Raw genomic sequence first — 16761 nt, forward strand, 5'->3', positions numbered from 1 at the left:
CTCAATTCTTAGCTCAACAGAAACATGTGCAGGATTTCTGTAAAAGGATTAGATTGTATATTTTGTTCAATCAGCAGGAAAGTGAATGTATATTTAAGTGACAAATGTTATTGTTGGTGTCCTACGTCCGTCCATCCATCCATCCATTTTCATCTGCTTATCCGGAGTCGGGTCACGGGGGCAGTAGCCTAAGGCGAGAGGCCCAGACTTCCCTCTCCCCAGCCACTTGGGCCAGCTCCTCCGGGGGAATCCCAAGGCGTTCCCTGGCCAGGTAAGAGACATAGTCCCTCCACCGTGTCCTGGGTCTACCTTTAGGTCTCCTCCCGGTTGGACATGCCCAGAAAATCTCACCAGGGAGGCATCCAGGAGGCATCCTGACCAGATGCCCGAGTCACCTCAACTGGCTCCTCTCGTTGTGGAGGAGCAGCGGGTCTACTCCGAGCCCCTCCCGAATGACCGAGCTTCTCACCCTATCTCTAAAGAAGAGCCCAGCCACTCTTCGAAGAAAACTCATTTCAGCCGCTTGTATCCACGATCTCACTCTTTCGGTCACTACCCAAAGCTCATGACCATAGGTGAGGGTAGGAATGTAGATCGACCGGTAAATCGAGAGCTTTGCCTTCTGGCTCAGCTCTCTCTTCACCACGACAGACCGTTACAACGCCAGTATCACTGCAGATGCAGCACCAATCCGCCTATCGATCTCATACTCCAGTTTTCCCTCACTCGTGAACAAGACCCCGAGATACTTAAACTCCTCCACTTGGGCCAGGACCTCATCCCTGACATGGAGAAGGCATTCTACCCTTTTCCGAATCAAGACCATGGTCTCAGATTTAGAGGAGCTGATTCTCATCCCAGCTGTTTCACACTCCACGCTGCGAACCGCTCCAGCGAAAGCTGAAGATCATGTTCTGATGAAGCCAACAGGACCACATCATCTGCAAAAAGCAGAGACCTGATCCTCAGGCCACCAAAATGGATGCCCTCCACACCTTGGCTGCAACGAGAAATCCTGCCCATAAAAGTTATGAACAGAGTCGGTGACTTAGTGGAGTCCAACTCTCACTGGGAACGAGCCCATCTTACTGCCGGCAATGCTGACACCGGTTATAAAGGGACCTAACAGCCTGTATCAGGGGGCCTGGTACACCATACTCCCGGAGTACCCCCCACAGGGCCCCCTGAGGGACGCGGGCAAACGCCTTCTCTAAATCCACAAAACACATGTAGACTGGTTGGGCAAATTCCCACGCACCCTCCAGGATCCCCCTAAGGGTACAGAGCTGGTCCAGTGTTCCACAGCCAAGACAAAAACCACATTGCTCCTCCTGAATCTGAGGTTCAACAATCCGACGGACCCTCCTCTCCAGAACCCCTGAATAGACCTTACCAGGAAGGCTCAGGAGTGTGATCCCCCTGTCGTTGGAACACACCCTGCGGTCCCCCTTTTTAAATAAGGGGACCACAAACCCGGTCTGCCAGTCCATGCGGCCGCAGGTCAGATGAGACAACAACAAAGTCGATCATCGAGCTGCGGCCTAAGGTATCCTGGTGCCAAGAGCACATATGGGCACCTTTATGTCTGAACATGGTGTTCATTATGGACAATCCATGACTGGCACAGATGTCCAATAACAAAACACCACTCGAATTCAGATCAGGGGGGCCGTTCCTCCAAACCACACCTCTCCAGGTCTCACTGTTGTTGCCCACATGAGCGTTAAATTCCCTCAGCAGAACGAGGGAGTCACCGGAAGGAGCACTTTCCAGCACCCCCTCCAAGGTCTCCAAAAAGGGTGGGTAGTCTGAACTGTAGTTTGGTGCATAAGCACAGACCACAGTCAGAACCCGTCCCCCCACACGTAGGTGGAGGGAGGCTACCCTCTCATTCACTGAGGTAAACCCCAACATACAAGCACCAAGATGGGGGGCAACTAGTATGCCCACCCCTGCTCGGCGCCTCTCAGTGGGAGCAACTCCAGAGTGGTAGAAAGTCCAACCCCTCTCAAGGAAACTGGTTCCAGAGCCAGAGCCATGTGTTGAGGTGAGTCCGACTATATCTAGTCGGAACCTCTCAACCTCACACACCAACTCAGGCTCCTTCCCCACCAGAGAGGTGACATTCCATGTGCCAAGAGCCAGCTTCTGTAGCCGAGGATCAGACCGCCAAGGCAGGGGCGCATATAGGATTTTAAAACTGGGGGGGGCACAAAGTTCCAATGTACCCTCCCCCAAACACACACACACACACACACACACACACACACACACACGTACACATACACAAACTATTGCATGCGCCTTAACTAGAGCTCATTCAGTTTGTGTAATTTCATCCAATGGTTTACGTAAAAACTAACCCTTTTATATACATGTTTGAAGCCATTATGCAGAGGAACGCTGGCAACAAAGCTCTACCTGATCAACACTATAAATGATAAATGATCCGCACTTGTATAGCGCCTCTCAGAGTAAAGACTCCAAAGCGCTTTACACTACAGTGTATCATTCATCCATTCACACACATTCACACACTGATAGGGATGAGCTACGATGTAGCCACAGCTGCCCTGGGGTGCACTGACAGACGCACCCCACTATTTAAATCAGTCATTTGTTATTCTCCCAATCGATTACTAACCAAAACCTCATGCTTTATGCAAAACAGTAAATGATTTTCAGCATACCAATCTTTACAGAAAACATAAAAACAATCAAGGGTATAGAGCTGGACCAAAAACTGCACATAAAATATAATAAGAAACAATATTCACTTATCACTCAGAGCAGTAGTTCCCAAACTTTTCAGCCTGACCAACAGATGTTCCTGCGTATTTTTAAGTTATTTATAAATATTCATTATATTTGGAAAGTTTGAATGTATATATAAATATATAAATCTGTTTTAAAATTTTATATTTTACTTTTTTATGATTATGTGGCACACTTGACTTTCATATATAACGCATCGGCATCTGCCTCTTTTTTACGGCTTTTTTTTTACATTGTCGCTACGTCTGTCACATTTGTGGTGTTTTACCATCATTTCTATATCCATCACGTCCCAAAGAAGGTTAAACCAACATCAAACCCAACGGTTGGAGCTTGTAAACTCCACAGACCTCTCTTGCAGCACCAGCTGTCTGATGCTGCAGCAGTGTCAATCTTCCCAGCTGGATGAGTGAATTTCTTCATCAGAGTCAATATTCTGCTTCATAATCAGAGTCAGTCATTACCAGACAAAGTGATCAGTCAACAAAGACCAGACCTGCCGGCAATTATACGTTTTATCTCATATACGTTCTTCATGTTCCACACATCTCCTCCTCTCCCTGACTGGGAGCCTCTCGGCAGGAGGCATTTTTCAAACTCTAAAAACTCCCAAACTGTGCTCAGCCTGAAGGTTACACATCTCCACTATCTTCTGGTGTAAAGTAGTAACTTCATGAGGGATCATATTTATAAATGAGACTTGTTAAAGTCAGCAATGAGGCTTTGGCGCTTTTAACGAGTAAGTCCCAACACTGACAACAATGTACTGAAATTCAATTCAATTCAAATTCAATTCAAAAATACTTTATCAATCCCAGAGGGAAATTGATTAACTAGAACCAAAATGCATAAACAAACAGATCGGGCCCGCCTACTTACACTGTTGGTCTTTTTTAAATACGCAGTAATCATTGCTTGCCTTTTTCACTTCATCCTGCATCCTGGCAGCAACCACTTTGGCGCCTCTGGAGTCGGTGTTTGTTTACGTCATGCTGCATTCAATGTCACTGGAAAAGGGAGCTTCAAGTGCTCAACCTCCGATTTTGTTTTCTTTCTGGCCTTAGTTGGGGGGGGACGGATCGGGGTCGATCTGAATCTGGGGAGGACAGACCCCCCCCCCCCCCCGTCACCCACCCTATCTGCATGCCTGCGCCAAGGTCCCCCGCCCTCGACTACCACCCGTCACACACTGCACCTGACCCCTTTGGCCCCTCCCACAGGTGGTGAGCCCATGGGAAGGGGGACCTACGTTTCCTCTTCGGGCTGTGCCCGGCCGGGCTCCATGGGTGAAAGCCCAGCCACCAGGCGCTCGTCAACATGCCCCACCTCCAGGCCTGGCTCCAGAGGGGGGCCCCGGTGACCCACGTCCGGGCGAAGGAACACGATTTCCATTTATATAATTCATCATAAGAGGTCTTTGGGTGTCCTACGTTATACATGATATTTGATTATTTTGTATTACATGTATATTTAGAAGTTTTGTTTTGTTCGGCTATAGGCAGAGTCTATGGTAGCATGTACTTGTATGGACAACCTGTGTTTTGTCAAGTATAGGTGATGATGGCCCTAAGGAAGATAAGTTATTGTTCTATTATCAGTAATGGGAAGAATGTTTATGTCATATTTTGGTTGTATTTAATTTGATATTTTACTTGATATGTATATTTTTATGTTTGATTTTGTTTGGTATTGATTGAAATCTATTTGTTTAGCATGCTAGATTTAAAAGCTGTGTTTGCTTTGTGTCAACACATAATTTAAAGTTATTGATGATGGTTAGACCCCAGGAAGACACGCTACTGTTTTAACAGTAGCTAATGGGGATCTCAATAATTGAACAAAACAAAGCACGACGTTTATGAATAAGACTTGATTTTCTGTCCATGAACACCACAAACACGGGGCAGGTCTAGCTGTGCCCAACCTGCACTAATACACAAAGCAACATTTTTTCACTATTTTTGCAAAAGCAACTCTGACCACAATTTTCTACACACCATTGTTTTGTAGTTTTTGGAACAGAGCGCCCTTATTGTTAAAGTTTCTGCACACCGTTATACCCCATTCCCTAGAAAACTTTTGGTGACCCCTTCTTCCATCCTCCCTTAACACCACCTGAACAGAATTTCCACTTGTGGGCATAAAAGTTTAATAGGCAAATTGCCAGTGAATATACTCTGCACATTTGGACTGCCTTGCAGAGAAAGATGTGGTCAGCATTTCTCTACAACATCATAGCTTTACAGGATCAGCATATTACATAGAATGAACTAGAAAAAAAGCTTGTATATTTTTCCCAAAGCAAGCAAACTGACTTTAATGACAATCTCAATCGCTAGTCTTTCAGTGACGCTGCATGCTAATAGGTTATTTTTATTGAGCGATACTGCATATATTAAACTGTTAAGATGCAATGCTCAAAAATGAGAAAACAATAATATTAACTGTTGAAATTTAACCTGACGATAATAACATATGTATTGATATTTCATAATGTGCCATGTGACTGACTGCTTCAGCTAGTTTTTAACTAGGGTATTATAAGCTGCACGAGAAAATACATTCTTGGTCCAAAGTACTATTTTGTTATGAGGTTTGCAACCGTCGTTTGCGATGCTATGTACAATCTAAGTTGAAATCCAATTATTTCCTACTGATTTATATTATTCAACAGGAAATATCAATATGAGAGTGACATGAGAAAATGTAAACAGGTTAATACTTCATATTAGGCGTCACGGACCTTTGTGAAGCTGAGAGCTACTTCATGGGTTTTGAGCCCTATGAAGGGTTATCAGGTTGCTACAAAGTGATCGTTGGATTTATAAAGTTAAAGTCCCATCAGTTGTCACACACACTGGTGTGTTGTGAAAACTGTCCTCTGCATTTGACCCATCCCCGTGGGGAGCAGTGAGCTGCAGCTGTGGCCGCGCTCTGGCAGATCAAAGTTCAACAAAACTTAATGTATAGTATGCATACTTTAAAGTGTTTTTAAAGAAAATTGTAGTCGTTAAATCTATATTAATGCATTTGTGTATAAAAAAATGGCAGCAGATTTTTTTTTTTATTTTATCTTAGATTTGTGCTGTTTGTAGAAAAGACCAGTGGGCACCTTTTGTGGATCCTGAGGGTAGCAGGTTGGTGATCCCTACTTGATATAGTGCAATATACACTCACCTAAAGGATTTTTAGGAACACCTGTTCAACTTCTCCTTAATGCAATTATCTAATCAACCAATCACATGGCAGTTGCTTCAATGCATTTAGGGGTGTGGTCCTGGTCATGACAATCTTCTAAACTACAAACTGAATGTCAGAATGGGAAAGAAAAGGTGATTTAAGCTATTTTGAGCGTGGCATGGTTGTTGGTGCCAGATGGGCCAGTCTGCGTATTTCACAATCTGCTCAGTTACTGGGATTTTCACACACAACCATTTCTAGGGTTTACAAAGAATGGTGTGAAAGGGGAAAAACACCCAGTATGTGGCAGTCCTGTGGGGGGAAATGCCTTGTTGATGCTGGAGGTCAGAGGAGAATGGGCCGACTGATTCAAGCTGATAGATGAGCAACAACACGCACAACCTTGAGATGGATGGGCTACAACAGCAGAAGACCCCACCAGGTACCACTCTTCTCCCCTACAAATTGGAAAAAGAGGCTATAATTTGCACGAGCTCACCAAAATTGGACAGTTGAAGACTGGAAAAATGTTGCCTGGTCTGATGAATCTCGATTTATGTTGAGGCATTCAAATGGTAGAGTCAGAATTTGATACAAACAGAATGAGAACATGGATCCATCATGCCTTGTTACCACTGTGCAGGCTGGTGGTGGTGTAATGGTGTGGGGGATGTTTTCTTGGCACACTTTAGGCCCCTTAGTGCCAATTGGGCATTGTTTAAATGCCACGGGCTACCTGAGCATTGTTTCTGGTCATGTCCATCCCTTCATGGCCACCATGTACCCATCCTCTGATGGCTACTTCCAGCATTATAATGCACCATGACTTGAATCATTTCAAATTAGTTTCTTGAACATGACAATGAGTTCACTGTACTACAATGGCCCCCACAGTCACCAGATCTGAACCCGATAGAGCATCTTTGGGATGTGGTGGAACTGGAGCTTCGTGCCCTGGATGTGCATCCCACAAATTTTCATCAACTGTAAGATGCTATCCTATCAATATGAGCCAACATTTCTAAAGAATGCTTTCAACACCTTGTTGAATCAATGTCATGTAGAATTAAGGCAGTTCTGAAGGCGATAGGGGGTCAAACACTGTATTAGTATGGTGTTCCTAATAATCCTTTAGGTGAGAGTATAATAAAGATTTAAAGAAATCTCTGTTAATGTGTTACATGTGATCAACCACCTGTTTTTATTGGCATTCTACAGTGAGTCAGCTTCTGTGAGAGAATTGTAAAACAAAAGTGTTATGTATAGATTTTCATTTAGTCTTTCTTTTTGATTTTGGCAAAATTATTCAACCTAAATTTCATTCTTATGTCATTGTGTGTGTGTGTGTGTGTATATATATATATATATATATATATATATATATATATATATATATATATATATATATATATATATATATATATATATATACTGGACTACTGAAGACTGGGAGAAGGTATTATGGACTGATGAATCCAAATTTGAACTCTTCGGTTCATTCAAACAGAATTTTTGTACGTCATCGAGTAGGTGAAAGGATGGTTCCACAGTGTGTGGCATCAACTGTCAAACATGGAGGAGGAAATGTGATGGTCTGGGACTATTTTACTGGATCCAGACTTGTACAGAGTGAGAGGTACCCTGAACCAAAATGGCTACCACAGCATTCTCCAGCGCCCTCTGATATGCGCCTAATTGGTCAGGGATAATGACCCACAACATAAGTCCAAGCTATGACAGAACTACCTCAGGAAAAAAGAGCAAGATGGTAAGCTTGTAAACATGCAGTTGCCAGGACAGTCTCCAGACTTAAACCCATCGAGCTGGTTTGGGATGAACTGGACAGAAGAGTAAATGCAAAGCAAGTGCCACACATTTATGGGAACTTCCGCAACAGATATGGGAAGAACTGTCTGAAGAATATATGATTTCTATTGTAGAAAGAAAGCCATGAGTGTGTTCAGCTGTTATATCTGCCAAAGGTGGCTACATTTTGATGAGTCAAAAGTTTAGAATACATTTTGGTCTATAAATGGATTCCGTGATCTCTTTATAACTTCAATTGCTTATTTGTACTATGCTTTCATTTCAGAAAGCAATGTGACATTAAACTGCATAATTTTTAAAACATTTGACTTCTGCGTTATATGTATGTATATATATATATATATATATATATATATATATATATATATATATATATATATATATATATATATATATATATATATATATATATGTGTGTGTACACTACCGGTCAAAAGTTTTATGTGTATATATACTAGGGATGGACAATATATCGGCATCGATATTAGTATCGGCCGATGTTGGTCATTTTGTAACATTTCGGTATCGGTCCAAGAAGAATAACCGGGCCGATATTAACAACCGATATTTTTTCCATCTTGTCTCCATTTGTTTGCCTGTTTCAGAGGGTGAGGGGGGTGATGTGTAATTGTTTAGTGATGTGAACAGTGAATGTAATCATCTCAGAAGCATAAATGTGTGTGTGATGTGTTTACATAATAATGTAAATTTGGCTTTAATCATTTTCATTTTATACAAAATTGCTGATTTTATAAGCATTAATGCCAGTATATCGGTATCTGCAAATATCGGTTATCGGCTCTCACAGTGATCTTAATATCGGATATCGTATCGGCCCAAAACATTTCATATCGGTGCATCACTAATTATATATATATATATATATATATATATATATATATATATATATATATATATATATAGGGGCAGCAGTAGCTCAGGTGGTAGAGCGGGTTGCCTCATGATCGGAGGGTCATGGGTGCGACTCCAGCTCCCACCAGGGGTATCCTGCCGTTGTGTCCTTGGCCAAGACACTTCACCCAACTTGCCTGTGTTAGTGGTGGTCAGAGGGGCCGACGGCGCCAAATGGCAGCCTCGCCTCCGTCAGACCTCCCCAGGGCGGCTGTGGCTACAAGTAGCCTACCATCACTAGCAGTGAGTGTGTGAAGGTGAGAGTGTGTGAAAGCGTCTTTGGGTGAAAAGCGCCATATAAGTTCAATGCAATTGAATTCAATTATATATATATATATATATATATATATATATATATATATATATATATATATATATATATATATATATATATATATATATATATATATATTCATATATATATATTTATATATATATTTATACATATATATATATATTTATTTATTCATATATATATAGATTTATATATATATATATTTATACATATATATATATATATTTATTTATATATAATATATATATATATATATATATATATATATATATATATATATATATATATATATATATATATATATATATATATATATATATATATATATTCATATATATATATTTATATATATATTTATACATATATATATATATTTATTTATTCATATATATATAGATTTATATATATATATATTTATACATATATATATATATATTTATTTATATATAATATATATATATATATATATATATATATATATATATATATATATATATATATATATATATATCTTTATATATATATAATTATAACCTACATTTGGGTACGTTTTGCGATGGTAAGAAACAAATCTGTTTATACAATCAAGTTATACATTACTTAATTTACAAATTGATGTAATGCTTGGTTTAGAAGGAGGTGTGTACGATAGGCTGCAAAGTTGCCAGATAGAAGGAAATTCATGCATTCGGTTTCAGTGTTTGCAAGCTGAGCTCCCGGTGCGCGTTCCACTTGCAAAGCTCTACAGCAGGCGCGTGCCCGCGTACTCGCTATAGAAAACAAAGCTGAACGTCTTCCATATCAGCTAGGGGTGCAGACGTGAGGAATATCCGAATTTATCCTGGATACATCAGACAGAATATGGATTTACTGTGGGTGTAGCATCGTTGCAGACCGAGCCTTCTCGGCCGGGGTGACGACAGGACATTGGTGAAACCGACGAAAAATAACATCTGTGTGATTTTTTTTTCCTCGGGGTGCTTTGTCTTGTCCACCTAACGATAGCAAACCATCATTCTCGTTTCAATTGCAAGCAAGTCAGCTAGTAACACTAGCTGCCGTCGGGATGTATCATCATGTTGTCACCTAAAACTAACTGCTAGGACGGCGGATTGTGAAGGAAGACCAGAAATCCTCTCCCAGGTCCCAACGGGCTGACACCGGGACCTGAATCTGTTAGCCAAAGCCGCGGAACCCACTGTTTTCGGCGATATGGCGGAGCAAGGCTACTCATCCTGGTGAGTGCGTACAGGCGTTGCGCTACCGATTAGTAGTAGCTACCTAAAGCTAGCTGCTGCTACTGCCAATTCCGACTGCAGTGAGAAATAAAGACAATGAAATGTTCGCTATTTTTCACATACATATATTTGTCTAATCACACTAAAGTGTTTATTAGCATGCGTGACCGTGTAGGCACCAACATATCACATCCACATAAATATTTTCACAGTATTTCAGGTATCGCTAAAGGCTAACTTGATCCTGCTTGTTAGCTAGCAGCGGCTAATGCTGTGCTAACTTTATTCAGCTGCAGTCAAATCCAATGATGCTATTGTGAGCGAGCGCTGAAGAGCTAACTCCCCAGCCGACGAGTTGATATGCTCTTAGAGAAACCTCGCGATTTGGTTGTTTTATAGTATAACTACAGGCTGAACACAAAACGTAAATTTAAGCAATAGATTGAAATGTATTTGGTGCTATGAAGCAACACATTTGACGTTAGCTATTTTAGCGTTTTGTCGTCGACCGACAGCATACAGTAACAAAGGTTATGCTAAATTAGCATCGCAGTCATGATACAATAATGCCCGTTTCTTTTTGTATAATGTGGGTCGCAGCTGATTGTCACAACCGAACGGCTTGGGATTAGTTAAGGACATATGTCTAAAAGCTGGTTTTTGATGTTATGCTTGAATTTTACAACTCCGTTTAGAGTTGGTTTGGCAAAGAAACTTACTTCAGTTCAATTCAATTCATAGATGCATTATTAATCCCAGAGGGAAATTAGAGTTTCAGTACACACAATTCAGAGATCAGACATACATACATAGACATAGACACATGACAAGAATTGGTGACTTTGGTCATTCGCAACCCGAGTCGCGCTACCTTAACAGAGATCAGAGGGGTTTATACATGAGGATTGAGTCAGGTGGAGGAGAGATCAGAAGAGCGTTGTCCTCATGAATGAAACTGGGCAATTTATCAAAGCCTAAATTAGTTTGTGGTGGTTAAATTGTTGCAGGAATTCAGCCAATGTATTATTTCTAAAACGTTATTGGGTTTATATTCCAAAACACTGATGTCCAAAGAAGGGAAAACACATAGAACATAGGAGTTCAAATGGGATATAGATTATTGATGTCCTATGGGAAATTAATTTGTCACAACTGTTTAGCTGTTGTTGGGTTTTCACATATTTTTTAATCTTTTGAACTCTAAACACTTTCCATAGAGGTTTTTGTGGAATTGTTTTGTTAATGTGTATTAAAGGTGTATGGTTATAGGGTGTTGTGCAGGAGAACCACAAGTGCGGACAGATTTCTGTATTTAGATTTCGATCACAGACTTTATATTTACAGAAAGAATTGAAATACACTATAAAAAACATTAGCCATCACATTCATTCAGCATGCCTTTTTGTTTTCATGTTTGACCAAACTCAAACATAAAGGGCATAAGTACTGGTTTTGGGAATGTTTACAGAGGAAAGTAACATCATCTATGGGTGGTAATATCAATCTTCAGGGCTTCACATGTAGTTTTTGAGAAGCTCAGTGTGCTAAAACATTTTTCAGAATAATTGTGGGGTATTGCAAAAGAAGAATGTATGTTTTTCTGAGTTTTTTCTAAAATGTTGTTGATTTTGCAATCTTTACATAAGTGCTTGATTGTGATTTTTATGGATTTTTTTTGTTCCTCATTGGTGAGAAAGCACCCTAATGATTTGAGTCTCAGAACACAAATTTTGTAGTGTTCATACAAGAAAAGTAAAAAAAGAAAATATTTCTTGAGAAGCTTTTATGTGTAGAAATGTTATGGCATTAGGGCTGTAGCGAAGCCTCGACGAAGTCGACGGCTCGATTCTAAAAATTTGTCGACGTCAGATCCGGAAGTCGACGCACCGCGCCCACTTGTTGCATCCCCAGGAGTTTGTAAATAGAGGAGGAATCTGCCTGTTTTTCCTCTAGTTCGCCCTCTTCTCCGCCTTCACTAACATCTCCGCCAAATACCGAAGACCCAGAACAACGTCCGTCCACTACTAGATTATTTTCCTGTTTTGCCCGCCTTCGTCTCCCGGCAACGGACAACAACTTCCGGGGTCAGATGCGCTGCTTCGTGTCTACCGCAGATGTAGAAAATCACCGGGAGCGCTTCTCCCTTCATTAAGGAGCTTCTTTCAGACATTAGGAGAGCTGTTTTGGTGGTAGCAGTCTCTCCTCCGTGCTGGTCTGTTTGCTGCTGGGTGTTTTTGGTTTATTTAAACTTGGTAACTTGAACTTAACGTTGGTAAAGCTACTGTTAGCATCTTCGCTAACAGCTTCTTGCGTTGGGATAAGCTGTTACGTTTTGGTTTAGAGTTCATCTTTTTTGTGGTGCAGATCTCCCTTTTATTACCTTTAGAGTGTTGTGGGTTTTCGGTTTAGTTTAAAATATCACCTGAGTTTGGTTTAACCCGTAAGACCACTCGCCTCACGCACATAAGTGACCAAAACAAAGCAGCATGGAGACACTCCATCTTCTACCACCTCTCAGGCAGCAGCCTGCACTCCCACGTTCTACACGTCACCAGAACATAACCAACCAACACAATAAAGGCAGTGTTATACAAAATGGAAGGCCTGTAGTGTTTATTCTCTTACAGTAAGAATTTATCAATTTTTTTGAGGAATTTATTTGAGATTTTCTGGTTTTTGTTAATTGTGCAATAGAAAAATAATCATTAGATTAATTTTCTAAATAGTCATTAGAATAGTCGACTATTCGATAAAATAATCGTCAGAATAATCGTTTTAAAAATAATCGTTTACCCCCAGCCCTATATGGCATGCCTGGTTATTGATACATTTATTTAGCTTCCTAGTAGGGCTGCAGCTATTGAATATTTTTGTAATCGAGCACTCTGTCGAATCTTTTATCGATTAATCGAGTACTCTAATAAATTACCCTTTTGTGTTTGTAAACCATTATATTAAATAGCATGTTATAAAATACGAAAGACCTCTTAAAATGAGCAAGTAATTGCTAGTTATTCTTCAAGTTTTATTCAAAAATAGTTTTCGAAACTTCAGCACTTCAACTTTACTTCACAGTAAACAAATGCCTGTGCAAAAAGTAAGTATACAACCTGAGCCGATTCTCCCCTCGTGCGAGAATCTACTAGCCTGGCAAGCCAGACAAAAACTAGGACGATAACTGTTTAAGTAGCGCTGTGAGCGGCTGTGGCGCAAACAACACCAGAACCGCTCACGGCGCATGCGCAAACATGGCTCGCCAGCTGTTTCCCTATTAACACACATCCGTTTTATTTTCTACACTTTTTTTCCCACACACAATAACAAGGATTGTCGAGAAAGCATGTTTGCCGTGGTTATGTCAAATTATACTAATCACAAAACATTTATTTACTTTCTTCCGTTTTCCTCCGTCACACTCATAAATACCTGTCCTCCAGCAGCAATCCCGAGGGACAACAGACCTCAATAACAACACAAAAAGTCTGATGTGTTGTATAAAAACTGCTATTTTTAGCACATTTTTAGGTCCGGCATGTTGCTACCAGATGCGCAGCATGAGCTGAAACCATCGACATAAATATTAAACTGAGTGCTACAAACGAAAAAGTCGCACTGTGTCCGCAGAATATATAGCGGACCTCCGAGTCCGCTTGCTGCAGCACGAGGATGTGGTGTTGTGGTAGGCTAAATCCATTTTACAGTATTTACTCTGGACTACGTTTTCCGCCTTACGAAGTGAAAAATGGTCCCACACCTTTGACATTTTCGGTCTTTTTCGCACTCCACCGGTGTCCACGTTGTCCGCCATGGCTTAAGAGAAAGTTAAGTTATATTCGCTTCTCGCATGTGCTTTCAGTGCAGTGTGCATGTGCGTCACTTATTTTGGTCTGGGTGAAACATGACCTTGGGCGATTGCAAAGCCAGGAATTAATTAAACATAAATTAAACAAAGCCTCAGAGAAGTTGACTCGAGGCTTTTTTGTACTCGAATTATTCGAGGTACTCGAGGAATCGTTTCAGCCCTACTTCCTAGCATGTACAATCATTTCTAAATTTGTTAAATTTTCATAGGATGTAGCCAAACTGCCCCATTAAAGTAATCTTTGAAAACAGGAAAAGTAGATGCCATCTTTTTTTCTCTCATCAGATGGCTTGTTGTGTTGAGATCTATTTCCCACGTCAAGATTATTTTCTCCACTTGACTTGACGTGCACATTTGTGTATGGAAGGCTGAAAATCTTTTCGTATGTATGTTATTAGTCAGGTTTATGTATTTGATGTGTGTTACATTTTTTCCCTACAATTTTTCCCTTAATGGGAAACCAACTTCAGTTGTGAGATTTAACCATCGAGTTGTTTTCCTACTGCGTTTGTCAAAAATGGGACAAAAGAAAATTAAAGCTCTTTTGAAATTAATCTTTAAATGTCCTGTATAAACTTAGACATTCATAATGTCTCCTACTCTTGTGGAAAGTAAACTAAAACCCAAATAGGGAATTAAACACAGAGCAATAATTTGTCATGTTGTTAAGCGCAATACTTGTGCATGATTATGCGTATAGTTTAAATCAACCGGAAGTTGTTATTGTTTAGCATTTAGTATTGGATCATTTATAGATGACATTTGCATTCATGGGTGTATATTTGCATTTTTCAGTGAATTCTTGTTGCTGTTACTGGGATCGATTAATATTGCAGAACTAAGAGTTGGGTTGCCACATGGAAACTTGAACAGATGTCACCTACACCCCTCTGAGATATATTAGTAGCCAGAACAACTCCAGATGCAATCAGATCAATCTGATCAGTTAATTCTGTGTGCTTTTACTATTCAATTTTTCTGTCATGTGATGTGTAGAGATAATTTGTCTAATTACCACGTCAGGAGGCAGTGTGAAATACCAAAGCCCATCAAAATGCTATCTAAGCAAATATAAGGAAAACAAAACTTTCATGCAAGATTGAAGCAAATACAGTGAATAAACATACTCTCAAATGTTTTTATTATAAAAGATAAGCTAAATCAAAGTGTGTGTCCTCTAGTTTTGTTATTGCCCAACATTTTCTGTAAGAAAATCTGAATGTGCGTAGTTTCTTCTGCTTACTAAGCCATGCAATTTATTTATTTACTTATTTTGACTAGGGCTGCACAATATATCAAAAAATTATCATCATCAGGATAACAGGACGTGCGATAGGCTCATCGCAAAACACGGCAAAAACAGCGATAAATGTTTGGTTCAAACATTTCCATCTGTGTCATACATCAACTTTTTGTAAACCAGCTCTGTTTTTTACACGGAAGTATTACTTGACCAATCAAATGTAGTCCTTCTGATATGCAGCCAATCAGATGGGTCCGTTCACGTAATTCGCCCGCCCCCTACGTAGACCCTCAGGATGGAAAGCAACACCCGAACTGAATTAGCGGTGCCGTTCCCTTGTTCGTCATGCTGGCTCAGAGCAACGAACGCACTTTGTGCTGAGGTTTCTGCAATCAGCGCTGCTTTCAAACGTGAACGTGAGTCTGCTCGGTGTCGTTAATCATTTTTACCGGGCTGACTCAGACACGTGCCGGTGAACCAACCCACTTTCATGTCGCTAGTGTTCCACTGGGTGGTGACGTTAGCCCCAGGCCCCGGTTAGCTTACAGCTAAAAGGCTATAACACTCTCCTCCCAGTCCCACCCTGCTAAAGAGGGCCCGGAAAGGTTCCCCCACACATCAAAGTGATTTTTCATTTATGAGCTTTTATAACCTTGTTAATCAGGATAGTTGATTTGCTGCTGCACATAAACTGTCAGTCAGAAGCTCTGCTAGCCGGTTGTCTTTGAGGAGCTAGTTCAATTTGTTAGCTTGTTATCAGAATCATAGTTGCAGTTTCATCATCTGAGCTGCTTTTTAAGATCCAGGTTAACTTGATCAATTTGGGGTTAAAACCAAACATTTTCACATATTTTCCATGTAGTTTTTTTGCCAGTTCCTCTTCTGAAAGGTAGACAATTGTTTTTCTCTTACCCTCAGAAAATCTTAATATTCTCCTAGTTTGGCCCAGCACAGTTCACATTCCAGTTACCGCAACAGCCTTATATCATAACCTCATAAGTGGAGAAAATGCTCAGTAGCAATGAGAGAATTTGCTGTTGTATGTAAGTGATGTTAACTATTATTTAACATTTAAACTTATTTTCAGATTTTTTTTATTTCTTCAAAAAACCCTGGTAAGGGATGTGTTTCTGTGTTTGGAGCATCAGAAAAAGTTTTATGGTGGTGGTGATGTTTTAAAGTCACTGAGAAACTGCATGCATGCAGTTTGTTGTTTTGCTGCTAATACAGTAGCAGGTGCAGCTGCATATTTTTTCAATAAAAATGTTATGTTGTAATGGAATTCATGCATTAGTTTTTGTTTGCTTTGAACCCAGAGCAGCCATCACATGCCAGACGTCATCAACACTGCATACTTTAGTATTTGTTCATTTATCACAAGGAATATCGATATCGCAATATTAAGCACTGTTATCGAATTTCACAGGTT

The 16761-nt window shown here is 40.3% G+C and overlaps 1 protein-coding gene across 1 annotated transcript in view; it reads left to right on the forward strand.

The window, feature by feature from the left end:
• The first annotated feature begins 10002 nt into the window (after nucleotides 1-10002).
• sppl3 (signal peptide peptidase 3) overlaps nucleotides 10003-16761 on the forward strand; it is a 49784-nt gene continuing 43025 nt past the window's right edge. The window contains exon 1 of the mRNA XM_015940979.3: nucleotides 10003-10227. Within this exon, the coding sequence (XP_015796465.1) occupies nucleotides 10202-10227 (26 nt within the window). The 5' untranslated portion in view covers nucleotides 10003-10201. The remainder of the gene's footprint in view (nucleotides 10228-16761) is intronic.

The sequence above is a fragment of the Nothobranchius furzeri genome, chromosome 6 (genome assembly GCF_043380555.1).
Source record: "Nothobranchius furzeri strain GRZ-AD chromosome 6, NfurGRZ-RIMD1, whole genome shotgun sequence".
Classification (NCBI taxonomy): domain Eukaryota; kingdom Metazoa; phylum Chordata; class Actinopteri; order Cyprinodontiformes; family Nothobranchiidae; genus Nothobranchius; species Nothobranchius furzeri.